Genomic DNA, 17,577 nt, shown 5'->3' with positions numbered 1-17,577 from the left:
TTGTTGTACTTTATGTATTTCTCTTCTCCTATTGTGCATTTATTTTCTTTTTATGTCCTTTTCATTATTTGTGTTATACTTTTGTGTATTTTTGTGTTTATTAGTAAGTTTTTGTAGAGGTTTTTTTGTGCATTTTTGTTGTCCTTTTATGTATTTTTGTTGTCCCATTGTGTATTTTTTCTCCTTTTGTGTATTTGTGTTGTTCTTTTGTTTATTTATCTATTAATTTGTGTTTTTGTAGATTTTAATTGATTTTACTGATGATTTTAAATGTTCTTATTGATTTTAAACAATTGAATGTTTTATCATGTAAAGCACATTGAGTTGCCTTGAGTATGAAATGCGCTATACAAATAAATTTGCCTTGCCTTGCCTAGTAATTTTGTGTATTTTTTGCTGTCATTTTGTGCATTTACTTTACGCACAAGACCATTCTTAAAGCACCGTGATGTTATTTTAGCCTGTGTGACATTTTGCATCAGCAAATTTAACCCTGATTTGTCTTTGTGGTCAGACTTTATTTTAATTAAAATCATTGAGATTTATATCATATATAGCCAATTTGAGAAAAAATAATGAGATATGAATTTTGGTCCATATCGCCCAGCCTGTAAGCTTCTCCTCCGTCCATCTGTCCAGCTGCAGGCAGCCATTGACGCCGAGTTCCAGGAGAAGTTCCAGTGTTTACCTGGAGAGATCGAGGACTTCCTGCAGGACAGGAAGTTGGAGCTCCGAGGTCAGAGCAAGTCCAGATCGCCAACGCCACACGAGACCTTGTCTGAGGACGACTGAGGCTGTAGAAGTGGAGAAAGTAAAGGATGTGATTGTGCTTTAAAGACTGTTATGTGACCTTTTTATGGAGACGGTTAATGTTGAATTACTTCTAAGTTCCCACATGCAAAACAACTCTATAGCTTATTCTTCATGTTCAGATCTATTCCCCAATGAATCCTGTGTTCTTTTCATCATTTCCATCTAAGGCACGTTTGTCAAACTCAAATTTGGTTTTTTAAACCATCCAAATATTGCATAAATTACCAAATAATTGCAGTAGGGTTGCAAACGGGGGTAAAATATCTGCCCAATAACCACGGGAACTTTAGCTCGGAAATTTTGACAATATAAAAAAAAAAAAAAACTTAAACTTTTCATGCGAATTACTGATTGAAATTAACCAGAAATTTGATAATAATTCATCACTGTAACATATTCAAACATAAATATTGGCATCCATGCAAAATAATACATTTCATAAAAACATATCAACAGATTTATTTGAAAGTACAACTTTACAATTATTTACAATATTTGCTGGGGTTTTTTTTTTACATTTTTCCCGTGCTTTTATATTATGACGCAGGTCATTTTTACTCTGGAATTGTTAAAAGAATCCACATTTTTCTAAAATTCTGCTCAATCCTCAAATTATTTAACAAGATTTCTCCAAAATAAATAAATAAACAAACGTATTTGGCTCCTGAACTAAAATTAGTTTGACACCCTTGATCTAAAGCATCAAATTCTCACTCACGTCCTCCTGTGGTGCTCCAAGGATTTCATTCCCAGTCTTCTCTGAAAAAGGTCAGAAAACATATCATCATGGGTCAAAGCCATCTTGTAAGAATCTGATTTGAAAGTGTTTGTTGCCAAAGTAATCAATCACTATTTTTTACTATTTTCACCACTTCCTGTCACATGTGGACGCAACGTTAACCGCCATGTCTTTGAAAAATCCTTGTTTGCGAAAAAACGGTTGATGAATTTTTCATTTAACATTCATAGGTTTCATTTATTCATAAAACTGTTTTTCAGGAAGTTTGCTTTGATCAAATTTCAAATTTATTTATTGGAGGATATGCCCCTTGAGATGATCTCCTGACATGTTTCGCTTGTCCACTGCCAGTCTTCTTCAGATGCGTCTGCTGATCGCTTTAATGTTTCCCTGAAAAATAGTTGTCTGAATAAATGAAACAATAACATATTGTTCAAAAAAAACTTGCTGGAATTACTTGTTTATTTAAAGTTAAAAAAAAAAAACAATCTTTAATTTTAGTTTTATTTATTTATTTATTTATTTATTATTTCTGTGAGGTCTGCATTTGTTCTGGAATCTTTTTTGTAACAAAAATGCGATGCGTGTTTTGTTATTTTTCTTGATTGCGTGATGCATAAATATTTCTTTAAAAATTAAACCAATTGTTTGGTTTTATTAGGTGATCAATACTATTTTCTGCAGTATATTTAGAATTGAATAGTATAATTTAACCGATTATTTGAAGAATCGATGGAATATAGTTTAAATATATTTGATGACCAAAATATATGGATATATACCAGTATTTAATTATTTTTTCCCCCTTTTAGTTTTTAATAGATTAATCATTTGAATATCTGTCTTATATTAGTTGTTATATATATAATATCATCCAATGTTGATTTATTTTAGTGTATTATTTGAAGAAAATGAGCCTCAAATTCTGCTGCATGACTCGTTTATTCTGTGTGAAAGCTGCACAGTCATTGTAAAATATTTGACTACTTTTATCTATTTAATTTCACTTTGTTATAAAGATGTCAAATGTACAGGGATCTTCCAGAACCATTGTGGTGAGAATAAGTTTGTATTATTTATTTGTTTCTCTGCTCTTCTATAAGGTGTGCTGCCTTCACTGTACTTTAATATGAATATGTATTGAGTTGAATGCAGATAATCAACGTGTGCTGCATTATTAATGATGACACACTCACCACCCCTGCTGATGAACCTTTGACGCCGTTTTGTGCGTTTCCCATGATGCTTTAGTGGCTGTACTGAGCATGCAGCGATGTCTTCAAACCACTCCCTGTTTATTGGTCTCATGAATGCTGTTGGAAATAATGCTGAAGAAAAAAATAAAATGTTTCTAAGAGCATGCGTTCACTTTGCCTTTCATCAAGTCAATTTTTTTACATTATTGTTTTGTGTTTTTTTTTTTTTGAGTCATTTTGTGTGTGTTTTTGTAATAATTTTTGTGTGAATTTGTTGTCGTTTTGTATATTTTTCTGTCATTCTGTATGTTTTTAGTGTTTTATGAGCAATTTTGTGTTTGGTTTTTTTTTGTGTTTTTTTTAAATTTATTTTTGTGTATTTTTATTGTTGTGTTGTATACATTTCTGTTGTTCTCTATAGTCATTTTTCTTCTATGAGCCATTTTGTGTGTTTTTGTTGTTTTGTTTTTCTTTAGTATTTTTTGTGAGAATTTGTCGTTTTGTATATATTTCTGTAAATCTTTACATTTTTTGTGATTTTGTTGTTTTGTGTGCTTTTTGTATATTTTTGTCGTCCTCTTGTGCATTTGTAAATAATTCTGTATGTCTTTTGGAGTTATTCGAGTTTTTTGAGTATTTTAGCTATTTTTCTTGTGCCTTTTTCTGACATTTTTTGTCATTTTGGGTATTTTCGGTTGTCATTTTGTTTTCTTCTCTCGTTCTCATTTGCTATGTTTTAGAGTCATTTTTGTGTGAATTTGTTGTTTTGTATATTTTTCTGTATATTTATATTTAAATGTTGGTTTATGTGTTTTTGAAGTCGTTTTTTGTATTTTGTCATGTTGTATATTTTTCAGTTATACATTTCCAGTTAGTTTTTAGAGTAGTTTTGTTGTTGCTTTGTATATATTTCTGTCATTCTCTATATTTTTCAAAAAAAAAAAGATAAAGAGCCATTTTTGTGATTAAGTTGTATTGTGTGCTTTTTGTACAATTTTGCATATCTTTGTTGTCCTGTTGTGCAGTCGTCTTGAATTTTGTATGTCTTTTGGAGTCCTCTTTTTTTTTTTGCATTTTTTCCTGTTTTTGGTGTATTTTGGCATAATTTTGTGGGTTTTGTGCATTTATCTGACTTTTTTTGTGTGTACTTTTGGAGTCATTTTGAGCATGTTTATTTTTATTTTTATTTTTTTTTTTTTTTTTTTTTGGGGGAAGGATAATGGGACCAGATACCACAGCATCTTCAGAGCTCAGGTAAATTGGTCAGATTGTCATAATATAAGAGAATGTGTAGTTTATTTAATAAAAAACCCTTGTCTTATGTTAGATGCAGTAGTTCCTCATAGTTCCATCAGGTGGTGCCATAGAGGCTCGTTGCAGAGGATCCTCTCAGCATCAGCACCACCATCCAACACATCCAACACTCCGCATCTCCTCCGTCCTCCTACTCTGCGGAACATCGGCCTGCTCTGCTCCGTGCTCCTCCAGCCCCACCATGGACAACACCGGGAAAGAGAAGGAGGCCATGCAGCTGATGGCCGAGGCCGACAAGAAGGTCAAGGCGTCCGGATCCTTCCTCGGGGGGATGTTCGGGTAAAACCGCGTCTGTTTACCGCATGCACGCAGACAGCAGGCCCTGCACCGCGTTATTTATTCCCCAACAGAAACATCTCCATCACTACACACACTGTTAATGTTGATCATTTATCTCACGTTCTCCTCCACTGCGTCCTGTGATCATCACTGCGATGGTTTTTTTACACAGCTGTTGTTTTTCACTCTTTAATGTGCATTACATGCCACAAGCGCCGTGTCGTGTTCTGACACGCAACACGAAATAATAATCCACTATAAAATCCACCACCACCGCCTCCTGCAGTGGCTGCAGCTGGAGGAGGTTCAGCGGGCAGGGATGGAGAGGGAGGCCGGGCTGAGGGCGCAGGGAGGCGGGGAGAGCTGCGCAGGATGGTCGGAGGTGGTGGTGGTGGTAGTGGTGGTGCGGAGGATGGTGTGTGTGTGTGTGTGTGTGTGTGTGTGTGTGTGTGTGTGTGTGTGTGTGTGTGTGTGTGTGTGTGTGTGTGTGTGTGTGTGTGTGTGTGTGTGTGTGTGTGTGTGCGTGCGTGCGTGCGTGCGTGCGTGCGTGCGTGTGTGTGTGTGTGTGTGTGTGTGTGTGTGAGTGTGTGTGTGTGTGGCTAGTTGACTAAATTAACTGTGCAGAGCATAATATTTAGCACTGTAATATATATATATATATATATATATATATATATATATATATATATATATAGTAAAAGCCTATTTTTATTTTATTTTTATTATTATTATTACTCACCTTAGTTACAAATGTTACTCACTGAGGACACCTGCTGGTCACTATTTATGGGGTGTTTAGAAAAAAAAAAAAAAAAGATATTAGACCTACTTAAATTGTTTTTCAAAGAAAGTGTCAAGAGATACATTTAACGCACCCATGGCCCCCAGGACTATGGGTACGACCGATGATGTTGCCGAACCTTTTCTGGACTTTTTTTACATAAACGTAATGTGCACATACTTTCACTGTGTCAGGATGGCTGAGTGATCTAAGGTGCCTGACTCAAGAGTTCTTCCATCTGCTGCTGTTTGTTCAAATCTATATATATATATATATAGTATTTATATTTTTCTCATATATATATATATATATGACAAAAATAAACATTTTAGGGTATTTCCTTCATTTGGGATAGGATTAGGGATAGGGATTGAGATAGGGATACGTTTAGCGTATCCATAGACACGGCCTTTTTAAAAGCCTTTTGTGCAGTCACTCCTGTAGATTCTACGCAGTTTTCAACTTATCCTGAGTTACCATGAGTACTTGTCACCAGGACTACCTGTCAACATTGAGCTTTTCTGCAAAGCTGCATTTAAGACAATTTTATGAAATAATTTATGAACGGTATCATTGCAGTCCAAACAAATCCGACGTTGCACACCCTTGAACATAGCAGCAGCCATGTTGAAAGTCTCATGCCAGTCTGATGCGCAGAGATATTTGAGGAACACACAGACAGACAGAGGTTTCTTGCTTTATTGACAGATAGACATTGTCTATTTATAGTCTTTATTTCTGTCAGGTTGTGTTTTTATTTTATTTGTGTGTTTTTATTTTTACTCTATGATACTGTCACACATGTTTGAGTATTTCATTTTGGTCCACCCATTTCTGGGGCATTGGAGGCTTCCTTGGTAAAGGCATTATTTCCTTAACACATAAACCGCTGCAGGAGAGTGAAACAAAAACTTTAATTTTTCAATCGGTTAAAATTGATCACCTGAATAAAATATTTTGTATCACCATATGAATTTAAAACTACTGCACTAAACAACGATAGCATGGAATCTTCAAGACCACTTTTACTTATTTTGTTCCTTTGATGCAGTCAGTACATACTGGGTAATAATAATGGGTTACTATCACTATTACTGAGTGAAAATCACCCAAACATGTGCCTGTAAGAAAAAGCAGGCTTTGGAGTAGGAGAACATCCACACCTTCTGCAACATCAGAGAAGATGCTGAAGCTACCCCAGAACCCGAGGCACTTCATAAAAATAATGTAAATATGTTTGCTTGGGTGAAAATCACTTGCCGTATTGTATAATTGTCTCCTGATCCTTGTTTTCATCCTTTGTGCTTTTCGCTGTCGTGTTCAGGGTCGCTGGACCCTAACTTTAGTTAGTGAGTCAACCCTGAAACAAAAAGGTAACCATACAATGTCCAGGATAAACTTTAACCTTTAAATTAATTACTAACAAGCAAAAAACCTGTAAAATTCCATTTTTTTTTTTTTGTTCCTCATTAATATTTGATCAATCCTGTTGAATCTTAATCAGGTGCTGCCCTAAGAACTGAGCTAAGTGGGTCAGTGATGTGTACGTGCACACGTGATGGCAGCATGATTTATCTAATGATCATCTCTGGTAAGGTTAAGGAATTCACAGTTTGAATGCTGACCAATTTAAAGACTACTATCATCTCAGATTTAGCAAAATGTGCTTCATTCTGATAATAAAGGCATAGTGTGTAATACTGAACAACAGCGAGAATTAACAGCTATTTCAAAAAATCACCTTTGTGTTGTTTTCTGTCCTTTGTGCACTACAGAGGAAACCATAAGGTGGAGGACGCCTGTGAAATATACGCCAGAGCCGCCAACATGTTTAAAATGGCGAAGAACTGGAGCGGTAAGTGATACTGAAAGAACGAAGCCACATGACATTACGCTGAAAAACTAAACACTTTTATTTCAATGCATTTTAATATCCTCCACTGTTTTTACAAGTTTGGTCTAAAATCTTTAAAATGTACTTATTAATAGATCTATGCCTCACACAACACGCTATTTTGCACCATATTACTTTTATTTAAAAATAGGACTACTTCACAGTTTTAGAGCCTGTGTTCCTCCATCTTGAAATCACATGATTGATGATGTCACACGGCCCCACTGCCTGTAAACATCCATTGTTTTCTATTGGAGTGAAACATTCAGCCTGATTTTTAGATCATTTAGCAGATTTTTCAGTCAAAATTTTGGTGCTTTTGGTTGATCTAAATAATCAGGAAAAGTTAAAGATGTCGATGTAAACCTCTTTTGTTTACCGAAAGAGGATAAAAACAGTTGAAAAAAAATCAGTGACTGCAGGGGCGACAGTTCCAACTCCGCGGTTTTGTAGTAGACAATGAAGCAGAGAAGAAGAGCTCTCCTAAGGGACCTTTACTCTCCCTTAAACAGTGTGCTGACACACACCTCTGATGACTGAAGCTAGAGAGTAAATCACTGACTGTTGAAGACACACAAACCCTGAGGATAGAAGTCCTTTTGGATGGGAGTCTTTCAACATTCCGTGAGTACTCGCTAACTTCAGCCACCAGAGCGTGTCAGCGCACTGTTTAAGAGAGAGTAAAGGTCCAAAAGCAGCACAAGTTGTCATTTTGACTGAAAAAGCTGCAAAATGATTTAAAAATCAGGCTGAATGTTTCACTCCAATAGAAAACAATGGTATGTTTACAGGCAGTGGGGCCTTGTGACATCATCAATCACGTGATTTCAAGATGGAGGAACACAGCCTTTAAAACTGTAAAGTAGTCCTATTTCTAAACGTTAATAAAACAAATATGGGGCAAAATAATGTGTTTAGTTAGCCATAGATCTTCTAATAAGTACGTTTTGAAGGTTTTAGGCCAAACTTGTAAAAACTGTGGAGGATCCATTTGAGATCATAGTGTGCACTACTGCACAATAATGAGTGTGTGTGTGTGTGTGTGTGTGTGTGTGTGTGTGTGTGTGTGTGTGTGTGTGTGTGTGTGTGTGTGTGTGTGTGTGTGTGTGTGTGCGAGCGTGCGTGTGCGTGTGTGTGCGTGTGTGTGTGTGTGGGCGTGTGGAGCAAATATCTCCCCGACTCGGTGCGAGGTCGACCTGAATCTTGGTCAACAAGTTCCAAATACACCAAGTGTGTGTATCTGTTTTTTTGGAGTAATTTGGTCATTTCAAAATGTTCATTTTAATTTTATTTCACTTCTGGACGGCCCTGAAATGAAACCTATTCAACTTCTGACCTCAGGGTTTGAGGGGGCGCTAGCGCACCATCTATATCTATTTCACTGCACAGCTCCTCACCAGAGCAAGAGTCACGTGTGCGGCCAGAGCCAATGGCTGCGCACACAGCCAAGCAGCTGTAAACACACGAGCGATAGAGAAGAAGACAGTTTAGACCGAGACACGGAGCTTTCTGAATAAATCACAGACTCACCATCAGCCACTGGTGAGTCTTTTAGAGACAACTTTACCAACCCGTTCAATTCTCCATCTGGAAAACTACGGATTCTGTTTGGTGCCGTGCATGGAAGCTAAGCTCTGACCACTCGGTTCAAAGGTAAAAAATGATTTTTGTTTTTTTTTTTAAAAAGACAGCCGAATTGTACATATTGGTGCTACAATGTCTATGGAGTTTTGTTATCAGCGTCTCAAACATTCACGGGAACAAACACACAAGGTATTTATTTATTTGATGCGTGTTCACGGAGTAGATGGATGTAGACACACACACGGCTAATACACAAAAGAACAATCGAAATGCACAAAACTACACTAAAAAAGATACAAAAATACACACAATGACTCCAAAACCATACATTACAGAAAAATACATCAAACAAAAAAAAATATAAAAATGAGTAAAAAAACAACAACACATTCATCATGCGCATGTCTCATAGAATTAAACCAGGAAATATGCACATTGTATTTTACTTTGCACCTGCAAATATACCCCTTTATAATGCTACTGTGTATGTTATTATTATGCCCATAATTAACAACTCTACTTAAGCGCCCACTATATGAATACATACTTCCGACTGGCACTGTACTACTTATTAATAATTTAAAGAAAGTGTCTAGAGATACGTCAAACGTAGCCCTCGGGACTATGGGTTCGACCGATGACGTTGACGGACCTTATCGAACTTTAAGTCACGTGGTGCACCTATCACATGACCTAAACTGGCCAATGAGGGGCACTTTTTTTGTTGCTTCTTTTTCAGCTTTAAAATAGAACTCATTCAGTCTTTGGTCTTACGACGAAACACCACATAAATCATTTCACCACTCTGAGAAGCAACATTATCATTGTTAAACCTCAAAAGACAACTTATAAAATGCCTAAGAAGAACACACGCAGACAGGGTCGACGCAATTTGGAGAAACCTAAGAAAGATGATCCAGTGGCTCCCACTGCAGACTTCGACTGCACAAGGCTTTTTGCCCTCATCGAAACACCATCTACATCCTGTTCTGATGGATCATCTCAACACCAGGGGCCTGTTAAAGAAACAGTAGCAGACAAGAACATTCACAACCCAAAGTCTGTTAAAAAGAGTCTGTGCTTGGACCATGACGACAAAACCCTTTCCACGGTGGAACATGAGACACTAGAAGATCTGGAGATGATTAACAACGAGCTCACACAGCTTGATTCTTCAGTGGTTGGGGAAACAGAAGATCTGAAGGACACACAGACCCCACAGGACCAGGAAATAAATGGTTTTAGTCCTGAAAAGGAGAAAACTTCACTCCTCGACTCTCAGCAGATGGTCATCCTCCAACGTTCTCAGGTCCAAAATGACACTTCTGTGGCTGACCAACTGAGGAAGGAAAATGCCAACCTTAAACTGTCTCTGATCAAGGTCCAACAAGCATCAGAGGCCCAACAGAAGCAGTGGGAGAAGGAAGAGGCCAGATTATTGGACACACAGAAGGAGATTGAGACCACCTATGAGCAACAACGAGAGATGATTCACCACCTCAGACAGACACTGGAGAAATCATCAGAAGACGTTAAGGTGCTGAAGGAGCAGCTGGTGACAGAAAAAGATGCTCAACAACATCAAAACAATCTGAGGATTAAAGTCAAAGAAGAGGAAATCTCTAAGCGTACGGTCTCCATCCAAGCCCTGGAACCGGAAAACAAAGTTCATCTGGAGGCTGAAAATGGAAATATAATTTCCACCTTGAATGTTTCTATCACCACTACACAGGAAAAGCTTGAAGAAACAAGAGAAAAATGCAAACAGCTGAACGACGTTCAAAAACAGAACAAGGAGCTGATCCACCTTCTTCAGTCCCAGCTGAAGATAAAGGAAGGAGAACATCAAGAACAATGCCTTCAGGCCATAAAATATCAGGAGAACCTTCAATTTGAACTCAAAAAACTGAGTGAGGAGAATGTCTTTGCTTCAATAGAAACAGAACTCAGCACGAACAGGAGTGAATCTGAGAAAGATCCTCCAACAAAAAAGTCTGTGTTGAGGCGTCTCATCAACTTTCTGATGAAGGGATGGAAGAGGATAAAAGAGTTCTTCAAGAATATTATCAGAAGATTGAAGAAACAGACTTGGAGCAAAATCTGGAAGATTTGTTTAATACTGACTCGTAGAGTTTATTAGCAGTGGCGGCTGGCCAATAGAGGGCGCTAGGGCGCCGACCACCACCTCCCATGTTTGAGTGAGACAAAAAAATAATAAAAAATAAAATGAATTAAAAATACTACAAAACAAATGTGTATTTTGATAATCAGAATTAATATTATACAGATAATAATGATGATGTGTGAAGTTGTTTTGTTCATCTGTGTCTGATTGGTGATGACGTGTTTCCTGTTTCAGGCGCAAAAATTTTTACCGTCCACTCTCGTTCAAAGTTTTGCATTCACAGTAACTCCTCTTCAATACGAGCCAATGGAGTGTCTGTGGGCGCAGTTTACCTGCGTCCAGACCAGTGTTGGTCTGAAAAGTAATTAGTTATAGTTACTCACTACTTGTTCCAAAAAGTAACTGAGTTAGTAACTGAATTACTCTATAATAAAAGTAACTCATTACCAAGGAAAGTAACTATTTGCGTTACTGTTAAAAAAAAAAAGTTGCTATATGTCAAATAATTCAGATTTTTTAGATACGTGTGTTGTTGTGAGGTGCTTCATTAAATTTGAGTCGCTTACAACAGATGTGGACAAAGTCTTCACTCCTGGATATAATGAACACGTCACATACACGTTCTTGTCTTTGACCACAATAAATTTAAAGTAGTGTTTGTATCGTCACCTTAAAAATGACAACTTTTCATCAGATTGTTCCACGCTCACCATCTCTGCTGCTTTATCCAATCTGCTGTGTGTGTGCGTGTGTGCGCATGCGTGTGATTGTAGCCGCTGGGAATGCTTTCTGTCAGGCTGCTCGACTCCACATGACACTCCAGAACAAACTGGACTCGGCCACCAGCTTCGTCGACGCCGGGAACGCCTACAAGAAGGCCGACCCGCAAGGTGGGTTTTAAGGTTTAAAGCTCGACTTTATCCTCAACATGCCATGAGTTTTCTACAATTTGATTGAGTATAAATCCCTGTAAAGTCAACATGGTCCTTGGAGTAATTTAGTGTGGGCCTCCAAAGTAAGTTACGTGCACAAAATATGCAAACGTTCAAAATTTTAGAAAAATATACTTAAAATGGCAAACAAAGACATTACTCAAAAACACAGATGATGACTGTACAAAAATAGACGAAAACAACTGTAAAATATACAAAACAACATAAAAATAATACAATACAAGGATGGAAACACTCAAAATGACAGTAAATTATGCAAAATGATGAAAAATAATAAACAAAAAGGACTTGAGAAACACACAAAACACAAACACGCACAAAATCAGGAATAATACACAAAAACAGTAGTTTTGAGGTCATTTAGGAACCAATCCGACACACTGTCAATAATAATATTATTATTATTACTTGTGTTGTTATTATTTTTTATCATTATTGATATTCATCATATTTAACCTCTTTTAGCTTTAAATGATAAGTCTAGAAACAATAGACTAAGATGAAGTTTTCTAAATACTGCCGGTTTTCAGTCTCTGCTGAATTAATGTTAATATCCGTGTCATCCTTAGACTATTTTTTCTCCATCCTGTGATAAAGAATTGTACAGTAACTTTTTATCTACTCTCTCTCCTCAGAGGCGATCAACTGTCTAAACCAGGCTATTGACATCTATACTGACATGGTAAGACCTCGCTCTGCTCTGAAATGCCTTTGAGAGACACTTTCTGTTAAACATTAGGTGTGTTTTTGTATGTGTGGATTATAGGGTCGGTTCACCATCGCTGCCAAACATCACATCACCATAGCAGAGATCTATGAGTCAGAGCTGGTGGACATTGAGAAGGTAAACAGAGGAGGAGGACTTAAAGAACTTAAAGCTGTCACTTGTTTTTAAATCTTTTGGTTTGTGTATTTGCTCGTTTTAACATACGACTGTTTTCAGGGCATCGCTCACTACGAACAGGCGGCAGACTACTACAAGGGAGAGGAATCGAACAGGTACCTGTGCTGCTTGGACTTGATTTGAAAATAACAGCTTTGAAAAAACAGTAATATGTTAGATGTTTTGGATACTTGGATAGATTAATGTTCCTGATAACTGCAACTGTTCACCAAGTACTTCGTTCTGCCGAAAGACTGTTTCCACGAAGGTGTAGACCAGGGGAGCATCTTAAACAAGCAAGACAGGAGCTCTCCAGGACCAGACTAGGGCAGCCCTGCTTTACACAAAAACATTTATGAAAAATATTCTAGGAGTTTTCTGTTTTCTGTTGTCCTGAAACAAAAAAAAATGTCTAGCTCCTTTGAACTTGTATTCAGTGATCAGAATGCACCGAGATCAAGACAACACCAAGACTTTTGGGAGTAGAGACCGAGACAAGACCAAGACTAAGACATTTGGGAGTCGAGACCAAAACAAGACCAAGACCGAGATAAGACAAGACTTTTGGGAGTCAGTACCGAAACAAAATCAAGACTGAGACAAGACCAACACATTTCAGAGTCGAGACCAAGACAAGGCTGAGACAAGACCAAGACTTTTGGGAGTCGAGACTAAGACAAGACCGAGACAAGAGGAGACCGAAACTTTTGGGAGTCGAGACCAAGACAAGCCAAGACCAAGACATTTGGGAGTCCAGACCAAGACAAGACCAAGATCAATATAAGACAAGACCGAGACAAGCCAAGACTTTTGGGAGTCAGGACCAAAACAAACCAAGACCGAGACAAAATCAATACCTTTAAAATGTGATCATGAAACCAAGACTATTCTCGAGTATGAGAACACTACTTGTTCTCGTCAGCTCATAATATGGTTAGAGTGAGACCCTCCACTTTTGGCCTTCCTTTAAAAGTGCATCAGACTGCTGAGTCATTCCAGGAGGAAGCCCTCATTTAGCCTTGGAATGACTCAGCATCCTGCGAGGTAAACCAGGAGAAGCTGCAGAAGAGCAGGAAATATATTTAGCTGTGTGTGTGTGTGTTTTTCAGCTCAGCCAATAAATGTCTTCTGAAGGTCGGGCACTACAGCGCTCAGCTGGAACAATACCCTAAGGCCATTGAGATTTACGAGCAGGTAACAGCCATCCATCCATGCATCCATCTATCCATCCTGATCCGATATCAGCAAAAAACGAGTAATGGATTATATCGGCCTCCGTCTAAAACCTCTGGTATACAGTAATGTTTTTATTGGATTTATTGAGGTTGTTTTATCAGGGTCTTCTAATTTATTTCTTTTTTATTGTATTTAATTGCATAATATTCTTATGTTTAAGGATAAAATGTATGTAACCCATTCATTAAAACATCATTATTATATTATATTTTTTTTCTGTTTTTGTTCTCTGTTTGAGTAATATCATTTGATCAAGACTTTTCTAAAATTCCAAACTACAAAATAAGTCATTAAAGTTTGTATGATTCATGCTGATATTGGATTGATATATCGGTATTGGTCAATACTCCTGGTTGGGTCACATTTAGAGACCTAAATGTTTTTGGGTTTTTTCACAGGTTGCGATGAGCACCATGGACAACCCTCTGCTGAAGTACAACGCTAAAGAGTATTTCTTCAAGGCTTCACTGTGTCACTTCATTGTGGATGAACTCAACGCCAAGGTATCACACGTCACGCATTGATAAAAACGAAACAAGACTTTCAAAAGTCACTCGTTTTAAACTCTGGTGTGTTTTCAGTTGGCCATAGAAAAGTACGAGGAGATGTTTCCAGCCTTCTCGGACTCCAGAGAGCTCAAACTGCTCAAGGTGAACATTTAACACAAGATATTTCCAAAATAAAAGGCCAATGTTGACCATAGAAAGTAAGTGTGTAAGAAAAAAACGATTTGGCGTTATATTGCAATTTTTCACTGCGCGATTATTGTATCGACCCAAAAAATTTCCAAATCGTTTTTTTATCTTGTTTTTTAACAGAAAAAAACATTTAACTGCGCTAACATTAGCATAGCACGTAAAAGCTCGATTTCTAGGTGTCAGTGAACGCACCATCAGACCTGGTTGAACTACCTCACTACTCAATGCATTTTAGCTGGTAGTTGATTGCAGGAACTTTTAGTGTATGTGGTTACTTTTTTTTTTTTTAATAAATTAATTTAAGAATTTAACAGAATCCGAATCTGTTGCAGAAGCAAAAGTTTAACTTTTTTGAAAAATGTAATTTGACAGTTTGATAAACATACCACTTGTTTTTGATATCGGTACTTGAATTACAGTTAGTTACCATTTACTCATTCTGGCAAGTTTAAAAACAATGAAATACATTGTATTTCATACCATTTTGTACATGTAAAGGTGACATTTTACATTTTTGATATTGTGATTAAATCGTATTGTTTAGTATTGGGAAATATTGTATCATGACATGTAAATCGTGTATCGTATCGTTAGATTCATAGCAATGATAATAGAACGGTTTTGCTATACATTAAAAAGTCTTAATAATAATCGCTAATCCCTCCCCCTACAGCACATGTGTCAAACTCGAGGCCCGGGGGCCAAATCCGGCCTTTTAGAGCATACAATTCGGCCTGCGGCAGCAAGCAAAAAAAGTCAGAGAAGTCATGAATCATTGTGTAATTTAACTAATTAATTTGGAGATATCTCCAAATAAATACACAAATTCAATAAAAGTCCACAAGATTAACAGGGCTCATATTTTCCCCATCCTTATATCACAAGATGGAAGTAGTTTTTAATCTCAAACTATTAAAATAACTTTTAATTTTTAATCTCAAAGTATTAAATTGTTTTCCAAAATCCTGCACTTTTCCTCAAATTATTCCACAAAATTTCCACAAATTACATAAAAATGTGCCACAAAATCAAATAAATTGAAAGTGAAGATCCTGCAGGGATGGATTTGTCACTTATTGCTTTGATATTACCAGTGCCGTACATATATTATCATTTAATTTTACGTAGAAGTGCAAACTAGAGCACAATAATGATTAAATTACTCATTTTCCCATGTAAAATCTGTGACCCACTTAAGATAAACTGTTTGACACCCCTGCCCTACAGAAACTACTGGAGGCCCACGAGGAGCAGAACAGCGAGGCCTTCACTGAGGCCGTAAAGGAGTTCGACTCCGTGTCCCGTCTGGACCAATGGCTGACCACGATGCTGCTACGCATCAAGAAGACGATCCAAGGAGACGCCGGAGATCTGAAATAGAAAAGTTCAGGAAGAACGAGGGCTTAGAGAGGCTGTGATGGGGCAGAGAAATATGTCAGAGAGGCGGAGGATGATGAAGGTGTGGAGGGCCATGATGATGATGAAGGTGGGGGTTAGAGGGTGGGTGGGGTTTACAGCTGTACATATCAGTCTGCACGTGACGCTTTACCTTCAATCCACCATCTGCACCAACTTTTGACCCCGCCCCTAAAGTAAGCTCTTGTAACACTGACCAAGATGAACAGAGTGTGTGTGAAAGAGTGTGTATGTGTGTGCGTTATCGAGACGTATGTAATCGTACAGAAAATAAGGTTATTTATCAGATATTTATTGTCAATACTGAACATTTTTATTGTTTCTCATGGTGATCAGTGTCTTCACATTTTAGCTATTAGCCACTTTACTCTCCTCTACCTCCGCCCACTCTCATCTATGTTCTTCCTCTTCCTCTCCCTCTCCTCACCCTGTCATCATGTCAGTGATGGCGGCCTGTGATTGGTCGACGCCGCGTTTGTGCATGTCTGCTGTCATGTTGATAAGTGTAATTGTTCTCCGTGTTGTGCTAACATGTGACGAACATACATGTAGCCTGGTATCTTTTGTGTGAAATCAGTAAAAACAAAAACATTAAAAAAAAATGTGTCTCTGATGCTGAGTTGAAATGAAATTATCATCACTAGACAAGCCTGACCTTTTTTATGAGAAGCTGAACCATGATTTAATTGCAAATACCACTTTAAAAATGCAACAATATAGTGATTATTCATTTGTTCAATTCATAGGAAGTCATCTCAATTGAAAGAACATAAAATATATACATAAATAAATGCACAAAATAGGTGTAAAGTTGTAAAACTTTGTTTTCAAGGGTAAAAGAAAAATAAATCTGCTATAAAAAAAATATATATATATATATAAATAATAATTTAATAAGAGGTAAAGAACACTGAAGAAAAATAAATAAGTTAAAGCTGCCAAAAATAATACTTGAAAGGTGAATTAAAACCATGTTGCTGCGTCATTAAATAAGTAAAAGGCTCTAAAATTCAAGTTAAAGATGTTCAAAAAGAAAAAGCACTTAAAAAGTTAAAACAAGTAAGAAAAAATATATATAAATGACAAGTTTCATCTGTGTAGTAAGACACTTAGATCAGAAGGAAAGACTGGAGGTAAAAAAAATAAATAAATATAATAAAACAAATCACCTAAAAACGGATTAAGGAAACGCTGGAATAATAAGTTAAAAGCAAAGACAATAAATAAAAAGTTAAAACTGTTTATATAGTAAAACAATAAAAACGTGTAATAGGACACATTACGGAATTAAGAGGATTATGGCCAATTTTGATGGAGAAAATTATTTTGGACAAATCAAGAACAAAGTATAAATGTCCAGATGAAAGTTGAACATTCGAGAATAAAGTTGAAATATAATCTCAAGATTAAAATCGATAAGGTTTGCAAATAAAGTCAAATCTACGGAAGTGGACGAGGGCCATTTCACCATAGCGTCAGAAAACTGTTCAGAAAAACACAAATAAAATCGTTAAAAAAAAGATACTTACGTCATGGTAAACGTGTCTAAAAATACTTAAATAACAAGTTAAAATCCAAACAGTAAAGTTTGTCATCAGGCCGTGAGTCTGACGATGATAATAAATAGAGACTTTTGTAGATAAATAAATACTGGTTTAAATGCCTT

The 17,577-nt window shown here is 36.9% G+C and overlaps 2 protein-coding genes across 2 annotated transcripts in view; both read left to right on the top strand.

Moving 5' to 3' along the window:
* LOC114476667 (1-phosphatidylinositol 4,5-bisphosphate phosphodiesterase beta-1-like) overlaps positions 1-1,162 on the top strand; it is a 30,979-nt gene extending 29,817 nt beyond the window's left edge. The window contains exon 32 of the mRNA XM_028468483.1: positions 640-1,162. Within this exon, the coding sequence (XP_028324284.1) occupies positions 640-792 (153 nt within the window). The 3' untranslated portion in view covers positions 793-1,162. The remainder of the gene's footprint in view (positions 1-639) is intronic.
* A 2,952-nt stretch (positions 1,163-4,114) lies between these two features.
* On the top strand, positions 4,115-16,524 carry napba (N-ethylmaleimide-sensitive factor attachment protein, beta a). Its single transcript, XM_028469374.1, has 10 exons — positions 4,115-4,341; positions 6,898-6,977; positions 11,499-11,615; positions 12,314-12,360; positions 12,445-12,522; positions 12,622-12,677; positions 13,671-13,755; positions 14,196-14,300; positions 14,379-14,447; positions 15,723-16,524. The coding sequence occupies exons 1-10, from the start codon at positions 4,244-4,246 to the stop codon at positions 15,873-15,875; spliced, it is 888 nt and encodes a 295-aa protein (XP_028325175.1). The 5' UTR covers positions 4,115-4,243; the 3' UTR covers positions 15,876-16,524.
* The last annotated feature ends 1,053 nt before the right edge of the window (positions 16,525-17,577 follow it).

Source organism: Gouania willdenowi, chromosome 15, assembly GCF_900634775.1.
Source record: "Gouania willdenowi chromosome 15, fGouWil2.1, whole genome shotgun sequence".
Taxonomy (NCBI): Eukaryota; Metazoa; Chordata; class Actinopteri; order Blenniiformes; family Gobiesocidae; genus Gouania; species Gouania willdenowi.
This window is presented reverse-complemented; position numbering and strand designations above follow the sequence as displayed.